Here is an 18,096-nt window from a genome sequence, read left to right as displayed (position 1 = left end):
CTAACCTCAAGATCAAGATATGTCTGGTTTGTTTCATATGTGAATTAGGGTTTCCCTCAAAGAGCTTAAAGGATTGACCATTCAAAGTTTTGGATTGGTCATCAATAAATCAAGTTTTCATACACTCAAGAGATCTCTCTCCATCAACAAATAAGGGTATTATGTCCTAATCAGAAGTGCATCAAGCTTCACTTTCATCTGGTTCACTAATTAGGATTTCTCAACAACATTCAATTTCATCTGAGAATTTTGATCAAGACATGATCTCAAGCCTTGAGAAATCACTCAACACACTAAAGTACATCTTAGGTCCCATCCATGATGTTCAATTTGCTCAAGAGTTTGAATTCATTGAAGATCAAGAATTGAAATTCATCTGATACACAATTAATGCATTACAAAGTCAAACCTTTGACTTTTGAGATTTATGATCAAATATGAACTTCTCAAGTTAAATTTCATAATTATATGCTTAATTGATGAATTTGATCAAGAAAAATCAAGATAAATGAGGTTACTTGCAAAAAGGGCAATCTTGAAAACATTGAAAATTTCACTAAGTACCCAAATTTCATGTTCAAGTGCACTACTTTCTCATACCATAACTTCCAATCCGAGCAGCCATTTTATTTGCTACAAATCTCAAATGAAAGCTCTTGTTTCATACTTCAACTTTGTCCTAGAGGGTTGATTCCATAAAAGTGCATGGATTTTGAGTTATGAGGATATAAAGTTGGTGTCTCAAGTTGAAACACTTAGAAAATTTTCAAGACAGCATTGATCCCTAAAAAGTGATAAACTTTACAGCCAGTTTTCATCATGATCCACTTTGATTCAGAAAAAACTCAAAACATGAAAGTTGTAGAGCATGTTTGGGGCTTTTTAAAAAGTACAAGTACATTTTTTTCCCATGCATGAGCTGTGAGTTTCGAAAATGGGAAGTTGGGGTTCCAAACTTGAATTTCAAGTCATGTTCATGCTGAATTTTGGAGGAAAACCATTTCAAATGTGAAGATCTCTTGATTGCAGGTCCTCTTGTGTATAAATCTCTCCATAATCAGATGTTTATATGAATCCTAAGGGCATTGCACAAGGAGTTGAGGTTTTGTCCATTGCATTATACCATTTATGGGTGAATTTGCAAAAGGCCACTTTACTACTTTGATAAAGCAAGCTTTATGCCAACAACTCAATCTTTCACCCTTGAAACTTGTCCCTAAAGATCACAAATAATCTTAAGAGATCAGAAGCAATCTTATAGAGGCTAGGGAGATATGACAAACTCCTTGAAATCCAACTATTCATGCAAACTTCACTTTCATTCTCAACCAAAACCATAACTTCACAACTTTTGTTTCTAATCAGTTCCAATCCTCACTCTTTTCCTATAAATAGAGGGATCTCTTAAGCCTCAAAGGACACAACAAGAACCCCTTAACACTTCATCAACCCCCATTCCATTAGAATTTGCAAAAACACACTATTTTTGCAAGTTCTCTAGCCAAACTTATTCTCCACATGTATCTTCCAAACAAACACCACAAATCATCTCTAGACATCATTTAGAACTTGTTTAATCACTTGAATAAGTTCTGTAACATCTACTTTATCATTCACCATTTCACTCCTTCACTTTGCAAGAACATTTGTGTGAGATAATACAAGTTGTTTCTGGCCATTCTCATTGTTCAAACACTATCCTCAAGGACCAACAAGGCTGGTGGAATCTCTCTTTTATCTCTGTAATAGCTAAGAAGAAGCATTGGACTTTCTCCAATAGGTAAGTGCACTTACACTTGAAACTCTTGTTCATGCATCATTCTTGAATATTTATTGAAGTTAAGATGTAGTACATAGTGTATTTATTGTCTGTTTGCTACTGTATGCATTATACCATGCTCATGCATTGAGATTTTTTTGTTTGAAAATTAAAAGTTCAGTTCTGGTTTTTGCCTTGGCACGCTTTATACATTGATTTTTAGGATGAGATAATGGTACCATTAAATTCCTTGCGAAAAATAGAGCAATTTAGGTTCTTACGGTTTTTAATTTCATGGAAAATTGAGAGAGTTATGACTGTTTGAAGTTGTGAAAATAATAATAAAAGAAACATGCAAGAACATGAGGAAGAAGATGATGTTTGGTGTCATTTTCCAGTTTCTGGAATCGTTTTATTATATATATTTATGTTTGTAAATAAGTTAATGGATGTATCGCCGCCCCAGCGGTTAGAGTGTGTGTGTTAAGGCTTTGTGTGTGTAAGAGGTCTGGGGTTCAAATCTTGCTTACCCCAGACCCATTTTTATTCATTGTTTTTTTTTTGCCTATTTATTTTTGTTATTTTTCATAACTTCAAAGACTCATAACTTGATGATCCCTAAGCCTTTTTAAGCCACTCTTTTTGCTATGTGTTCATAATTTTGTCTATTTTATGATGGTGAAAAGAAATTCCAGAATTTATTTATTTTTCACACACTTATACTTGTCTAAAGTTGACACCCTTTTTAGGATTGTTTTAGGGTTTCAAATGACTTTCTTTGGTTGATACTTTAATTTTTCTTGATCACCATGACTTGTATGAATGTTTTGAATCATATATGAACTTTGTTTGGTGTTGTTAATATATGCCTATTGATTTTGACCTATTTTGACTTACTTTAATGTATGTTTACATGTTTTTGTGCTTTGAACTTTGTTGCTATACCATGAGCTTTTGTGTGTTTATTTTGCCATTGATCCATGATTCACATGTCATTCTTTCATGTCTTGTTGAATCTTTGTGTGCATTTATGCCATTGTGTTTGTGTTTGTTTATGTGTTTACGAATGCTTTAAACTTGTATTAACATGTCTTTGTATGACTTATATGCTTACATGTTCAAACTTTTTGTATGATGTTGAACCTTTGTTTGTGATCATATTGAACCTTAACATGCATGTAACTTAAATTGTTTTCATGATCAAGTTGATGTTATGTCTAAACCATGTTTTACTTCATGCATACACATGTTCATTCATACTTACTATGACATCCATATACATGTTCATGAATTGTTATGTCATTCATATTTGTTTCTTCATGATGATATATCCATGTCATTCATATTCGTGTAACTTGATACATCTTTGATTGATGTTGTTATACCCTTGTTCATGTTCACATGTTGTACATATGTGTATACATACCATGCTTGATATTATTATGATCATGCTTTCATATCTTTGTTGATGTCATGCTTGAACATCTTCTTTATCATGTGCTTATATTTGTTGGTGTCATGTATGAACATCTCCTTCATTTGATTATCTTTGTGGATGTCATGTTTGAACATCTTCTTCATCTTTGTTTATATTTGTTGATGTCATGTATGAACATCTCCTTCATTTGATTATCTTTGTGGATGTCATGTTTGAACATCTTCTTCATCTTTGTTTATATTTGTTGATGTCATGTATGAACATCTCCTTCATTTGATTATCTTTGTGGATGTCATGTTTGAACATCTTCTTCATCTTTGTTTATATTTGTTGATGTCATGTATGAACATCTCCTTCATTTGATTATCTTTGTGGATGTCATGTTTGAACATCTTCTTCATCCTTGTTTGTCATTGTTGATGTCATGCTTGAACATCTTATTTGCCATTTGATTATCCTTGTTGATGTCATGCTTGAACATCTTCTTTATCATGTGCTTATATTTGTTGATGTCATGTATGAACAGCTTCTTCATTTTGCTTATATTTTGTTTATCTTTTTGCCTAAATCCAAGGGAAAGACCTCTTTTTGACTTAATGTCATAGGTAGTTTAGCAATCCCTAGTTTCCCTTTGACCTTGTTAGAGTCATTCTCACTTTAAACTTAGACTCAAGTAAGAGTTACTTGGTAACTCTTGTAAGTATGTTTGTTATGAACACTTACTTCCCCCTTGGAACCTTGATCACTACCAAGTGTTCCTTCGCCCTTAGTTAGGTGAACTACGGTTGCTCTGATTCCATCCTTATAAGGATACGTAGGCACATGACCGCGAAGTTTTGGCGAGCAAACTTAATAAAACCTTTAGGTCCTTCCCAACAAAACATTTCCAAATAATAACATAACACAAATACTTTCAAAAGGTTCCTATAGGATACTATAGATATTAAGGATGCTAACACCTTCCCTTAGTATAACCAACCCCCGAACTTTAGATCTCTTCGCATTGTTTTTACATTGCACAATTAGGGTTTTATTCGACCTTTTTCCCTTTCCCTTGGATAAATTAAAGTTCGGTGGTGAACATTTAATGTTTTGTGATTCAAGTTAATACAATAGCTTGATATCCGATTCTCACCGCGACAATAGTCCGTTTAATGTATTAAGTGTGACTTAATCATGAGAACACATTAAACATAAGGACACTATTCTTAAAGTATCCGTAGTCGAGCTTTAGTGTGAAGTGGGATAACATTAAAGCATTAAGACTATTATGTTTGTAGACTGATGATCACATCTCATGGATCATGGATAAAGAGTTATCAAGTCTTAAACATAGGTATGAATATTAGGAGTAATATTTATACCGGATTGACCCGCTATGAGAATACTATATAGAAAGTTATGCAAAGTGTCATAAGTTATTCTCATGGTGATAATAGTGTATACCACTCTTCGACCTGAAACCACTATGGATCCTAGATGTAGAGTCAAGTGCTTTGTTGCTGATCCAACGTTGTCCGTAACTGGATAACCATAAAGACAGTTGATGGGTACTCCACGAAGCATGCTGAGGGACATGAGTGTCCTAGATGGAATTTGCCAATCCTGCGTAACAGGATAAATGTCTATGGGCCCAATATTGAACTGGACAAGGGTGACACAGTCTATACCTTGTGTTCAATATAGACATAAGGGCAAAGGGGTAATTATACACATAATTATTATCACAGGAGGTTTTGTCAGATCACATGACATTTTCGTGACTTGGGTAGCAGTGATGTGTTGCTAGATACCGCTTACTGTTTATTATGTTAAATGTGTGATTTAATATAATTGTCAACGCCGCGAAAACCTATAGGGTCACAGACAAAGGACGGATTGATGAGAGATAGAGTAACTAAGGAACACCGTAAGGTACGGTGCACTTAAGTGGGAGACGAAATATGGTAAGGTACCAAATACTTAAGTGATATTGGGCATAGTATAAGATATGTGCCAAAATACACTTAAGTGGGCTTTTTAGCTTGAAGCCCACACAAGTGGTTCTATAAATAGAACCCCTTGGGTAGAAGCATTGTCACTCCAATCCACTCAGACAGAAATTCAAGTAGAGACTTGGAATTTTGTTTCCCTCTTTCTCTCACTCAAAGCCTTCATTCATAACAGCTAGCACTGCGATTGAAGGAATCCGTTCGTGTGGACTGAGTAGAGACGTTGTCATCGTTCAACGTTCGTGATCGCCCCGTGGATCTGTCTCAAAGGTTTTGATCATTATCAGAGATCTGCACCAAAGGTTTGAATCGCCACAAGAGGTAACGATTCTATCACTGATGATGCCCATTCGTAAGGATCACTAAATGGAGAAATTTTTAAATTCCGCTGCGCCTTGGATGGCCATTCTCCAACATGTATTTCATCCTTCCATTAGTATCAATCAAATCTTCATAAAATTTGATCTTTATCACCTTTCTATTATCAGTATCAGGAAAATATTTATTCAACTTGGATGTCAAGGCAGTGAGAGATGTAGTGCCATCTGGAAGCCAAAACTCTACGAAAGATGATGCTCCGTTGAAGTACACTTCTACCTTAATCAAAAATTGAGGATGAGGCATTTTGAGATGTTTTTCTCAAACGACAAGTGACCCCTATTTATACAACTTTGCATTCATTTCGGACCACACAAAATGGCCAGGGCAATCACATCCGTCAAAAACTGTCGGCAAAATCCTGATCATTTAAAATTTTATAGAATTAACTACCTGAAACTTCACTTTGGTTGAAATTTTCGGTAAAAATATGGCACTTTAAACATTTTCGATAAAATTGTAAACTCCGTAAATTTTAGAAATTCTAGTGTACCAAAAATTCTGAATACACTACCGGAATTTTAGGTGGTACCAGAAATTTTTGAATTCTCTATCAAAAATTTTGTACGCAAATATGTTTCAAAATTTTGGCAGGGGCAATTATAAAATTATGGGGAGGTCAAGTACAAGTGTGAGGGTGACAAGTTAAATATTCTTGGACTTGGAATGTAAGTTGAATGACTCAAATTAGATCCATAAGGCATCATATGATTATGGATTAGGACTGATAGAGGCTTTTATCCTGCCACTCCATAATTACACTCGGTACTCTACATATTTCCATAATACATATATTGTTCTGGTCAAAATTTTATCAAAATGTCCGAATGAAAAATCCGATAGAATAAGTAAAATTTTTGGTAAAAATTAAAAAATTCGATAGTGTATTCAAAAAATATGGTATGCATTTTTATCGAATTAAAAAAAACGAATTTAACATACCCGATATTTTGATAAATCTGATATCTTTGATAATTTTCCGAATTTAAGAAAAAGTTCGATAGTTCATTTTTTATAAGCAATTTTTTTAACACTATCGGATTTTTCAAGAAATCTCGATATGGACGATAGTTTTCCAACATATTTGAAAACCCCAATAAAAATTCTTTTTTTTTCCAAAAAAATTATGATTTTATACCTTATATTTAAAAAATATGGTATGATTTTATACCATATTTTTCATAAATTTGGTATAAAATTATAGTTTTCTAGAAAATTATATGATTTCACACCTATTTATTTAAAATTTAGTGTAAAAGTATGTTTTTTACACCTATTTTTAAAAAATCCGGTAAATACTCATACAAGTCCCAAAAAATCCGGTAAAAACTCAATTAATCTCCCCAAAATTTAATAAAACTTTAAAAAAAATTCAAAAATCCAATAACATAAATTTTTTCTAAAAATCATAAGATTCGCAAAGGCTATTAAGGTAAACAACCACTACAGTAGGGTGTCATCTATAAGTAGGGGGTGGCAGGATAAAACCTCGGACGAAGAAGAGTTTATGGCATATCTTCTCATTTTTGTTGGGGATTGTTTATTGTACCTTTAGTGACGCTAATGCACCCTTGTAAAAAAAGTTCCTATAGTATGAAGATATATTTCCGAATGTATCCTATATATACCACATTCATTCGTAAGTGAGTCACATTCTCATTTTGGCAAAAATCAGGACATAGATGCATCCCCGTAAAAAATACAGGAATATACCTCTAAATAGGTTTTAAGTCAAATATGCATCAGAATTTTCTTCTTCCTCATTTTCAGAAGTTTTTTCTTGATGCCAAAGCAAAAGGTGTGTGTGAGAACCCCCAAAATCCACAATTTTCAACCTGCTCAAAATTTCTACTGCATTGCGCCTAATCAAAGAGTTTTGTCAATTACTTCTCAAGTCCATTCAATTCATGTCTTTCCATTACTCACATTTGATAAGTTTTTTTTTTGTTTTTTTTTTTTATTTTTTTTTATTTTGTGATGCATGCATTACTAAATAGCTACATAAGGTTGTTTAAGGTACATTACTAAAAAGGTAGTTACATTAATAATTCGATAGTTTATTGAGGCATATGTTATGTTCCATTTTTTTTCGGGACAGACTAAGGTTTTAGACCTGCACCCTCTAATATGATCGTCCTAATTTTTGCAGGCTTTTGTGGGAACTAACATTAACATAAAGTTGTACAATTTTTAGGCTTAGAAAGTGCAACGCCCACGAGTCAAAGTTTTAGGTCCGAACTTTCAACTATGCTTGCCTCGCAAAAGTCTGTGACATATCTAAACAGGATAAACATGTATGTTTTTATAGGGGTGGCGAATAGGTTTTCCCGCCCCGTTTAGGCATGCCCACAAAAAATAGGGTGAAACTGACATAGTTAAAGGTGCGGGTTTAAAATCTTGACCGTCCGTGCAAAAAATCGATGGTGAGACGGACCTGGGGGCATTCCTTCTTTATAGCTTAAAATTTACAAAATTTTATGTTAATATACGCACTCACAAAACCCCGAAAACAATGGACAAAATAAGACATACATATTATAGGATGCATGCCTAAAACCTTAATCCATATCCGTTTTTCAACTCTAAGTTTGTCACCCCTAATCACACCCCTATAAATTCAAGTAGCCATATTAAACTATTTATATTAACTTGCACAACAAAATAATTCTTATCAAATCTTATTCATCTTGACCACCAAAAAAGAATTTAAGAAATATATCAACTAGTTTTTGGATTATGGGTAATCTATTCATATGACATTGAGAAATTTTGGTTTTTCAAATGAAACAATCAAGTTTGTTGATGACATAATTCTTAATGGTGATGAAGTACGAAAGGTATTGATTGAGGGAAAAAATGGAAAGAATCGTATCATTACATATGCATTATTTGTTCTAAGAATTAAGAACAATCTTCGGAAGAATTAAGAACAATCTTCGGAGTCTTGAGAAATTATTAGAGAAATAGTAAGTGGAAGGGATGGAGGATTGCGCCTAAAAGTAAATGTATTATTTGTTGCAAGAATGAACAACAATCATTTAAGTCTTCAAAAATTATTAAATAAATGGTATATGGAGGACAAGGCTTGTATATGTTTGACAAGAAAAAGGAAAACAATGTGTTGATGGATATTAAAGGCATGGAGCACATGTATTTATCACCTAAATTTTAGGAATCTAACAATGTTAAAGAGTAAATGTTAAGAGTCTATAGTCATTAGAATTGAGCTTAATTATATATAATTTTTTATTTTTTTTTATTTAAAGTGCACAAAATAAGCTAAAGAAAGTTCTAGATATTACTTTGTTAAGAATAATTAAATAAATAAAGGTAAAATTACTCATAAAATATATTAAAAGTAATTATATCTAATTTTAGATCTCTTAAAAAATGATTGTATCCGAGATCTTTTTCCCTTTGCGACCATCATGAAGGCCGCAAAGTCCAAAAACTGGGTAACCAATGCACATTAATTAGAAAATAGCCACAAGAGGAATGTTGACCAAGCAGTAAGTGCTATGGCTGCAGCACCATATGTCCATAACATAATAACAGAACACTCTTCATTTCCTACATCAAACAGTTGCGCCATAGTACCTGCATTACATTTTTCATTCAATTTTTAAGTTAGAATTCAGGACCAATTATATAATCATATATGCATGAATGAATCTAATTACTTACTAATATTCATTGCTGGTGGCATTGCATATTGCATCACTAGACTGTACTGAAACAAAGGATCCACCGGGAGAAGGCCAAAATCTGCCGCGGCTTTAACAATAAACAATCCGATAAGAGGTAGCACAAAAAGCCGAGTTACGATGATGCTGATCAGTGTCAATGGTTTTACACTTGACGATTTGAAGCCTGCAATTTCAACACAAAGTTAACAAAACAAAACCATTTTTTGGATACTGAATTGGTAAAGTTCTGCTATCAGCTAGTTTGATTTTTTCTGATACCTTGAGTGAGGTTAGCACCAAGTAAAAGTGTGATGCAAGGAATTGCTCCATTCCTGCAAAGTATTAGTTTCAACAAATAATTGCATGCTTAGAAAATAAGTAGAAATTTTTTAGGACTAATTGATTTCTAAATTATGGCACTTACCCAAGTAATACAAGTGTGCTTTGGATTACACTCAATGGAGCATTGACTCCAATTATTAGGTTTCTTAACCATGCCACCGCGCCAAAGAGGAAACCGAAAAACTGATAATTGAATATGGAAGATTTAATGTAACAAAGTATAAAAGAGGAAGAAGGAAAGAGAGAAAAAAAAAACTCACGGTAGCAATTGCTGGTGGTGACAGTAGCTCTACTACAAGATTGCGTAGAACTTCTATCGTTCTAGCGAGAAATGAATGATTCTCCTTCTTCAATCCAACAAACTGATCTTGTTGAACAATCTGAAAATCCAGATTAACATTCATTTCATAACAATCTAATATTAATTTAGGATATTTTAAATTTATTAACGTCTGAAATAACAATTAAACAAGTTAAAGGACTAGGATGTTGAAATATTAAACTTGATTTGGGCCTAATCTTATTATTTAATTTTTGGGCTTAATTATTTTGAGCTTAGTTTATTTTGGGTAATGTCTCTAGAAAATTCTTATAGTATTTGGAGTGTCTAGATATTTCTTAGGATTGTAATATCTTCTAGAATACTCTTTGAATGTCTAGAGTTGAGAACTCTCTAGAATTAGTGTGTCTAGAATTCTCCTTAGAGTACTATAAATAGAGATGTAATCCTACACTTTTGTATCAAGCAAAAATACAAAGTTCTCTCTTCCATAAATAATTCTCCTACCTATCAAGTGTCTATTCAAGCCTCTATTTCCACACACTCTCTCTAAACACAAAAAGGGTTTATTTCCAACAAAGTGGTATCAGAGCTTCAAGGTCCTAAAAAATGGCGAATGGAGGTTTCCCTTTTCAAATGCCGATGCTCACAAAGAACAACTATGATAATTGGAGTATCAAGATGAAGACGCTACTAGGAGCTCAAGATGTGTGGGATATCGTTGAGAAAAACTTCAATGAGTAAGATGAAGCCTCGCTAAGCCAAGGTGTAAAGGAGACATTGAGGGAGTCAAGAAAGAGAGACAAGAAAGCTCTCTTCCTCTTTTATCAATCAGTGGGTGAAGATACATTTGAGAAGATCTCCAACGCAACGACGGCCAAAGAAGCACGGGACAAACTTCAAACTTGCAACAAAGGAGTGGAACAGGTGAAAAAGATTCGTCTTCAAACTCTTAGAGGTGATTTTGAACGTTTATTTATGGAAGAGTCCGAGTCAATTTCTGATTATTTTTCTCGAGTATTGGCCGTAGTCAATCAACTTAAAAGAAATGATGAAGATGTTGATGAGGTGAAAGTCATGGAGAAAATACTCCGCACTTTAAATCCAAGTTTTGACTTCATTTTTACCAACATTGAAAAAAAATAGGGATTTAAAGACCATGACTATTGAGCAACTCATGGGTTCCTTACAAGCAGGCGAAGAAAAACAAAAGAGAAAAATTAAACAAAAGGAGGCTAAGGAGCAACTACTACAACTCAACATAAAGGAAGCAAATTATAAGAGTCAAAGAGGATGAGGTCGTGGCCAAGATCGTGGGTGTGGACGAGGACATGAAGGAGAAGGAAGAGGCAGTTACAACAACTACTCTAACAATGGAGAAATAAGTTGGAATCCACAAGCAACAAGAGGTCGTGGAAGAGGAAATTCATGGTCGAGGTGTGACAAATCACAAATCAAGTGCTTCAACTGCAACAAGGTCGGTCACTATGCATCTGAGTGTAGATTCTCGAAGAAAGTTGTGAAAGCTAACTTTGTAGAAGAAAAAGGCGGAGAAGAAGAAACTTTGTTGCTCGCGTGCCAAAACCAAGTTGAAGAAAAAAGAAACAAATGGTACCTCGACACCGACGCAAGCAATCACATGTGCGGCGATCGAAGCATGTTCGTAGAGATCAATGAAGCGACAACTGATAATGTCTCATTTGGAGATGACTCAAAGATACCGGTCAAAGGCAAAGGTAAAATTCTTATACGCTTAAAGAATGGGAGTCATCAATTCATATCCAATGTCTATTATGTTCCTAACATGAAGAATAATATTTTGAGCTTGGGACAATTATTAGAGAAAGGCTATGACATCTACTTGAAAGAACATAGTCTTTTCTTAAGAGATTGTAGACATAACTTGATTGCTAAGGTGCCTATGTCAAATAATATAATGTTTCTCTTGAACATTCAAAATGATGTTGCAAAATGTCTCAAGACTTGCTATACCGACTCTTCGTGGCTATGACATCTATGATTCAGACATCTCAACTTCGACAGTCTAAAATGTTTGTCAAAGAAGAAAATGGTGAGAGGCTTGCCTAGTATAAACCACCCAGACCAACTATGCGAAGGATGTCTAGTTGGGAAGCAATTCCAGAAAAGCTTTCCAAAGGAATCAACGTCAAGAGCGACAAAACTGCTAGAGCTCATACGCACTGATGTCTGTGGACCAATCAATCCAAACTCTTTTGGTAAGAGTAAATACTTTCTCCTCTTTATTGATGATTATTCTAGAAAAACATGGGTTTATTTCTTGAAGGAGAAGTCATAAGTGTTTGAAAACTTTAAGAAGTTCAAAGCTCTTGTGGAGAAAGAAAGTGGTCTTTCCATTAAGGCCATGAGATCTGACCGAGGAGGAGAGTTCATTTCAAATGAGTTCCAAAAATATTGTGAAGACCATGAAATTCGCCGCCCACTAATAGTGTCAAGATCACCACAACAAAATGGAGTAGCAGAGAGAAAGAATCGGACCATACTTAACATGGTGCGAAGCATGCTTAAGAGCAAGAAGATGCCGAGAGAGTTTTGGGCCGAAGCAGTGGCATGTGCAGTTTATCTGACAAACTGTTCCCCAACAAGAAGCGTGCATGAGAAGACACCACAAGAAGCATGAAGTGGAAGGAAGTCTGGGATCTCTCATCTCAAAGTGTTTGGAAGCATTGCCTATACTCACGTTCCTGATGAAAGGTGAAAAAAGCTCGATGATAAAAGTGAAAAGTATGTATTCGTCGGTTATGACTCAAGCTCCAAAGGGTACAAGCTCGATAATCCAAATAGTGGAAAGATCGTCATAAGTCGTGACGTGGAGTTCGAAGAGGAAGATTGTTGGGATTAGAGTGTTCAAGAAGACAGGTATGATTTTCTTCCTTACTTTGAAGAAGAAGACGAAATGGAACAACCAATGATAGAGGAAAATATTACACCACCGACCTCATTGACACCAAGGTTGGATGAAACAAGCTCAAGTGAGAGGACACCACGACTAAGGAGTATTGAAGAGCTTTATGAGGTAACCGAAAACAGAAACGACATTAACCTTTTTTGTCTTTTGGGTGATTGCGAGCTTTTAAGCTATCAAGAAGCAGTTGAAAACGTAAAGTGGAGAGACGCCGTGGAAGAAGAAATCAAGTCAACCACGAAGAATGATACATGGGAACTTACTACACTTCCACGAGGACATAAAGAGATCGGAATAAGATGGATGTATAAGGTGAAGTTGAAGTATGTATTGTCTCAAGATCAATCTGTCAACATTTTCACCAAGCCACTAAATTGGAAACTTTCGTGAAGCTAAGGAATATGTTTGGAGTCACAAATCAAATTTAAGGGGGGATGTTGAAATATTAAACTTGATTTGGGCCTAACCTTATTATTTAATTTTTGGGCTTAATTATTTTGAGCTTAGTTTATTTTGGATAATGTCTCTAGAAAGTTCTTGTAGTATTTGGAGTGTCTAGATATTTCTTAGGATCGTAATATCTTCTAGAATACTCTTTGAATGTCTAGAGTTAAGAACTTTCTAGAATTAGTGTGTCTAGAGTTCTCCTTAAAATATTTTAAATAGAGATGTAACTCTAGACTTTTGTATCAAGCAAAAATACAAAGTTCTCACTTTCATAAATAATTCTCCTATCTATCAAATTTCTGTTCAAGCCTCTATTCCCACACACTTTCTCTAAACACAAAAAAGATTTATTTCCAACATAGGATTCAAACTGACGAATGAAAACAATACTAACATAATAACAACTAATATACTAAAATTTGCCTATTAAAAAATATATAGCCATAAGCTTGTTCATTAAATCTTACATTTTGGCTTTCAGAATCTTGAATATAACTCAACGGTGCCGCTTCTATCGCGGTGCTTTCATTGTCTTTTCCCGTTAGAAGGGGAGTATCTACATTTCCTTCAAGATCTTTGTTTGGTGCTTTTATGATCTGAGTGGCCTCAAGTGCCTTAAATCTCATTGAACAGCTTTTTAGAGTTTGATAAGTAAAAGTCCATATGAATATCCCACCAAGCTACAATTGAAAAAAACATCAATATAATAAGATAGATACATACACTATATGCTATATCGCCTAATGTAATCAAATTGTTTCAATGCAAAATTTAATTTAAATGCGAATAGGATGAAACCTTACTGCCATAGAGAAAGATGCATATGAGAGTGCATGACTGTGGCAAACATCATGTGCACCAAATGGACCTCCTTTCTCATTACATATTGCTGGGATAATTACAATAGGTAGGTTTCCCATGTTTCCTGATTAATTTAGAAAATAACTCATGAAATCACTTAACTTTAGACAAAATTCATAACATACGATCACGACGGGAGCTTAAAATCGTTTGAAAAATGTTCTTGTCATCAAAGAAATTATTATAATGATTGTATGCTAGATCGCTCTTTTAAAGAAATTTCGTGGTCTTTAAGATAAAACAACTCAATTACAAACTCTATTAGAGTCCTACTACGTTAAAGAAATATACCTGATGAACATGCAGCAATAATAAGACCTTCAACTTTTAAATTAGGCTTTAGTAACTTTACTAGTATCCATCCTAGAATCCCTCCGATTAAGAATGTGAGTCCAACATTAACAGGCATAAACCACCTGTATAAATTGGTAACTAACAAATGATTAAATAAACATAACCAATGAAGAGAAACACTAATGAGGATCAAAAGGCATATGTACATTGATATCATGTCTTGAAGTGAAACACTCTTGGCAAAACTTGAAAACACAAGTGAAGGAGTGAATATAAAGAATACAACCTGCAAAACAGATAAATCAAATTTGAAACTGTTTTGGATTCGAAGCAGTAATTGAAATTCTCGGATCAATCTTAAATCAATGGCACCGAGATCAATTAGTGCAGTAAATGCAGAAGAAGATCCATATGTGATGCATTTATTGAATATGTTACCTTGTTTAAGGATTTTCTAAAATCTGATGAAAGAATATTATTGAAATATTGAGTAGCCATAAGAGCTCCCAATGCACTAATGAGCAGAACTTGAATAACTGGCATAGAAGCCGCTTCCAGAAGCTCTAGAAATCCCATTTTTGCTTTTGCTGAACTATAGTATACAGAGTTGTTGTGTTCTGTGCTGAATCTGAACTGAAAAACTTGAATTTATTTCTGCAGAACAAGAGAAAGATGAATGATTAGCCACCAGTGATTATTTACTGTGATGAAGTAGGGTCAATGACGAATGAGTGAATCCCACACACGTTCCAATAAATTTGGTGACAATGTGACATTTGTGTCATTGTTTTTGGACCAAATCATATGCTGTGACGAATGCATTTAATTCATCAATCAAATATTATATAGTATAATTATAGATAAATTTTCTTTATATTTAGAGGGTGGTGCATAACATCATCTAAAATTATTGATTCAGTGTATATCAATAATTTAAATATGCATCTCACATATATTTATCTTAGTCATATGATCTGGAATCGACGACTCAGATCTTGATTTTATTTGTCTCAACAAACGTCTTTTTCAAAAGATAATTTTTTTAGCGTTACACAAATCTAGAAGAAGGAGATATACCTATCTATTCCAAATCTACAATTTCGGTTTCCAATCTAAATTTAAAATCTAAAATCTAGATATTAACTTTTAAAACTTAAACCATGAACTCAAAAGTTGATATGTGTCTGATTGCGTACCATAAAAAGTTTGCAATAAGCATGACCAGGGAGTAGAGACAGCTTGTATATTTGTTGTGATGAAACAAACATGCATCAATCAATATCATGTCCCACACCAGATTCCACCTCCCCCTAAATTCAAGGTTTATTATTCCATTGTCGCTTTGTAACACTTGTAGAATAAAATAATACATTTTAGTCGAGTAATGTTTTTTAAAAAAAAATTATTATTTTAATACTAAGTTTTTATGTTAAATTATTTAACACGTGCTCTTATGATTCAAATTAGCTGAACCTTTTATCCAATAATGTTTAAACTAATTCAATGAATTTAAGAGACTAAAACCACTCAAAAGTATTTAAAAAGTACCAAAGTCATACATAATTCAAATTAGAGGATTAAAATTATAATTCATCCTTATAGAGTATACTTTAGCAGAAATTTCACGTCTCTCTATAGAATAATACTATTGTTTATATAAAAATTATAGCTATAAAGTTGTAATAATACAATCTATCTCATCTGGTTTCTAAGAGCCATTAAAAAACTGATAAGGTTTCCTAAATATGTATGGCTTCCATGGTGCATATATAAAACAACATGTCAATTTCTTTAAGGGATTATAACATATAAGTATTTAACATAGATACTGACAAAGAAAAAACTAGGATGAAACAAAATCACATTCATTACATTACATATTATTACAAAGGACCACTAAATCAAAATGAAAGAAATAATACACATAATGTTGAAATGAGTTTGAGGTATGAAATTAACCTGGGAAATTGAGGCTCTCAGCCACAAAGGAAAAATTTTTTGCCTAAAAATCTGGCTTTGTCAGGGTGGATATGTATAGAGAAAGATGAAAGAAAGTGATACATATATATCCCCGATCATGTTGGAGTAAGCAATTTGGGTATTTCCTACAACTTTGACCAAGTCAAGTTAGTCAATCACGCAAATGGATGAATATCAAACTACTATTTATTTCCTTTGTATTTAATATAAATATAAATAATTTTTTTATAGTAAAAACATGTTTTTTTAGTATTTTTTGATTTATTAAGTTTTTATTATGATATTTTGTTTATAATATTTTATTTATATTTATTAATATTAATAAAAAATTGGGTTTTCTAAAATTTAGAGCCTATGTTATAGAATTTATTACTCTTGGAGAGGATCGATCATAAATTTATAAATATAAATAATTTATTTATATTAATATACAAATATAGATAAATATTATTAACAAGAATCAAATCTTAAATTAAGAGATTACAACCAATAATATATAAATATAAATAAATTAATATATTGAAAAAGCATATACTATAAATGTATTATATTCTAGATTATGTCTAAGTGAGGATTCAATTAAATCCATCATCGGTGAACCAACAAAAATATACCATCAAATTTATTAAATGACTTAAATTTGCTTAAAATAAAATAAAATATATAAAAAACATTTTCACGTAATCCTACCCATATTTTATTAGTTAGTGTTGTCTCATACTCACGTTTCTCTTCTTTTTTTATTTAAAAAAAAATAACTATGTTTTTATAAAAACAAAATTAAAAACCAAAGTAACCATGTGTCCAAAAAAAAAAACTCCTCGCCATTTCCATCCATCTTCTAATTCTCTCATTCAATTTTTCTTCAAACTATCGTGTTATATTATCAAGAGAAATGTCAATTTAATTAATTCAGCAGTAAAGCCTCCGATGAAGATCCGACTTTGGAACACGAAGACTTTTGAGCATCTTCAGAGGAGCTTGATCTGTAGGCTAGATGAAGACATTGCAGACGATGAAAATATTAGAAGAATTCAAAAGTTTGTTACGGTGTACAACAACAATGGAGAAAGTCGTTTTTGGGAGTCAGATAAAACTGATACTGATTGTTGTATTATGATGCATAGTTCAGAAGAAATTGTTCTGATGGTTGTAATCGCATAAATATGTTATTTAGTCGTTGTATTTGTTTGTCTTGTTGTTTAGTTGTTGTTTAGTTGTTGTTTAAATTGTTGTAGTCGAATGTTGTGATCTTTGTAAAATGAACGTTGTTTTCAATATCAAATAAAATGATTACATAAAATGAATTACATAAAAAATGCAGGACTAAAAGTGGATTACTGAATTATGTTGTGGGGATTGCTCCAATATTGGGGTAGTTTGTACGATTGTGTTCGGGTTGACCACATGAACTACATAATCTCACTGTTTTGTTCGTCGTGTCCATTTCGGTTCAAATACACATGTTGTTAAGGCGACCATTTTTCTTTCTTCACATATTTTCATTGTGACAAACTATCTCCCCTTGATATACAGGCCAATAATCCTCCTTTTCTACCACCAGAAATCTATTATTTTATACATTGCATACATTTATGACTTTGTAAACGGCAGATAGTAAGTTGGAAGGGTCATGTTGATCCTTTGAACATGTCGCTATGACATGGGAACAAGGCATATTGAAGGCTTAGAACTT

At 33.2% G+C, this 18,096-nt stretch overlaps 2 protein-coding genes across 4 annotated transcripts in view; both read right to left on the bottom strand.

Moving 5' to 3' along the window:
• Positions 1-16,527, bottom strand: part of LOC127119967 (protein PIN-LIKES 7) — a 50,582-nt gene extending 34,055 nt beyond the window's left edge. The window contains exon 1 of one of the 2 annotated variants that reach the window (XM_051050351.1): positions 16,380-16,527. The gene's annotated coding sequence lies outside the window, so the exon portion shown is untranslated. Of the gene's footprint in view, positions 1-15,616; positions 15,728-16,379 lie in introns of those variants that run through there. The other variant, XM_051050350.1, reaches the window with a different exon arrangement.
• Positions 8,883-16,529, bottom strand: LOC127119966 (protein PIN-LIKES 7). Of its 2 annotated transcripts, XM_051050347.1 has the most exons (12): positions 16,380-16,414; positions 15,617-15,730; positions 14,859-15,074; positions 14,627-14,706; positions 14,418-14,542; positions 14,069-14,190; positions 13,733-13,945; positions 9,855-9,974; positions 9,677-9,777; positions 9,532-9,584; positions 9,251-9,436; positions 8,883-9,163 (listed from the first exon to the last, which is right to left on the bottom strand). In XM_051050347.1, exons 3-12 carry the CDS (start codon positions 14,994-14,996, stop codon positions 9,036-9,038), a joined length of 1,266 nt encoding a protein of 421 aa, XP_050906304.1. In that variant the 5' UTR covers positions 14,997-15,074; positions 15,617-15,730; positions 16,380-16,414; the 3' UTR covers positions 8,883-9,035. The 2 variants fall into 2 exon arrangements, with proteins under 2 accessions (XP_050906304.1, XP_050906306.1); XM_051050349.1 differs by lacking the exon at positions 15,617-15,730 and having other exon boundaries at positions 16,380-16,529.
• Positions 16,530-18,096: the final 1,567 nt, after the last annotated feature.

Source organism: Lathyrus oleraceus, chromosome 2 (genome assembly GCF_024323335.1).
Source record: "Lathyrus oleraceus cultivar Zhongwan6 chromosome 2, CAAS_Psat_ZW6_1.0, whole genome shotgun sequence".
NCBI classification, from domain to species: Eukaryota; Viridiplantae; Streptophyta; class Magnoliopsida; order Fabales; family Fabaceae; genus Lathyrus; species Lathyrus oleraceus.
The sequence above is the reverse complement of the archived record's forward strand: the minus strand, read 5'-3'. Positions and strand labels throughout refer to the sequence as shown.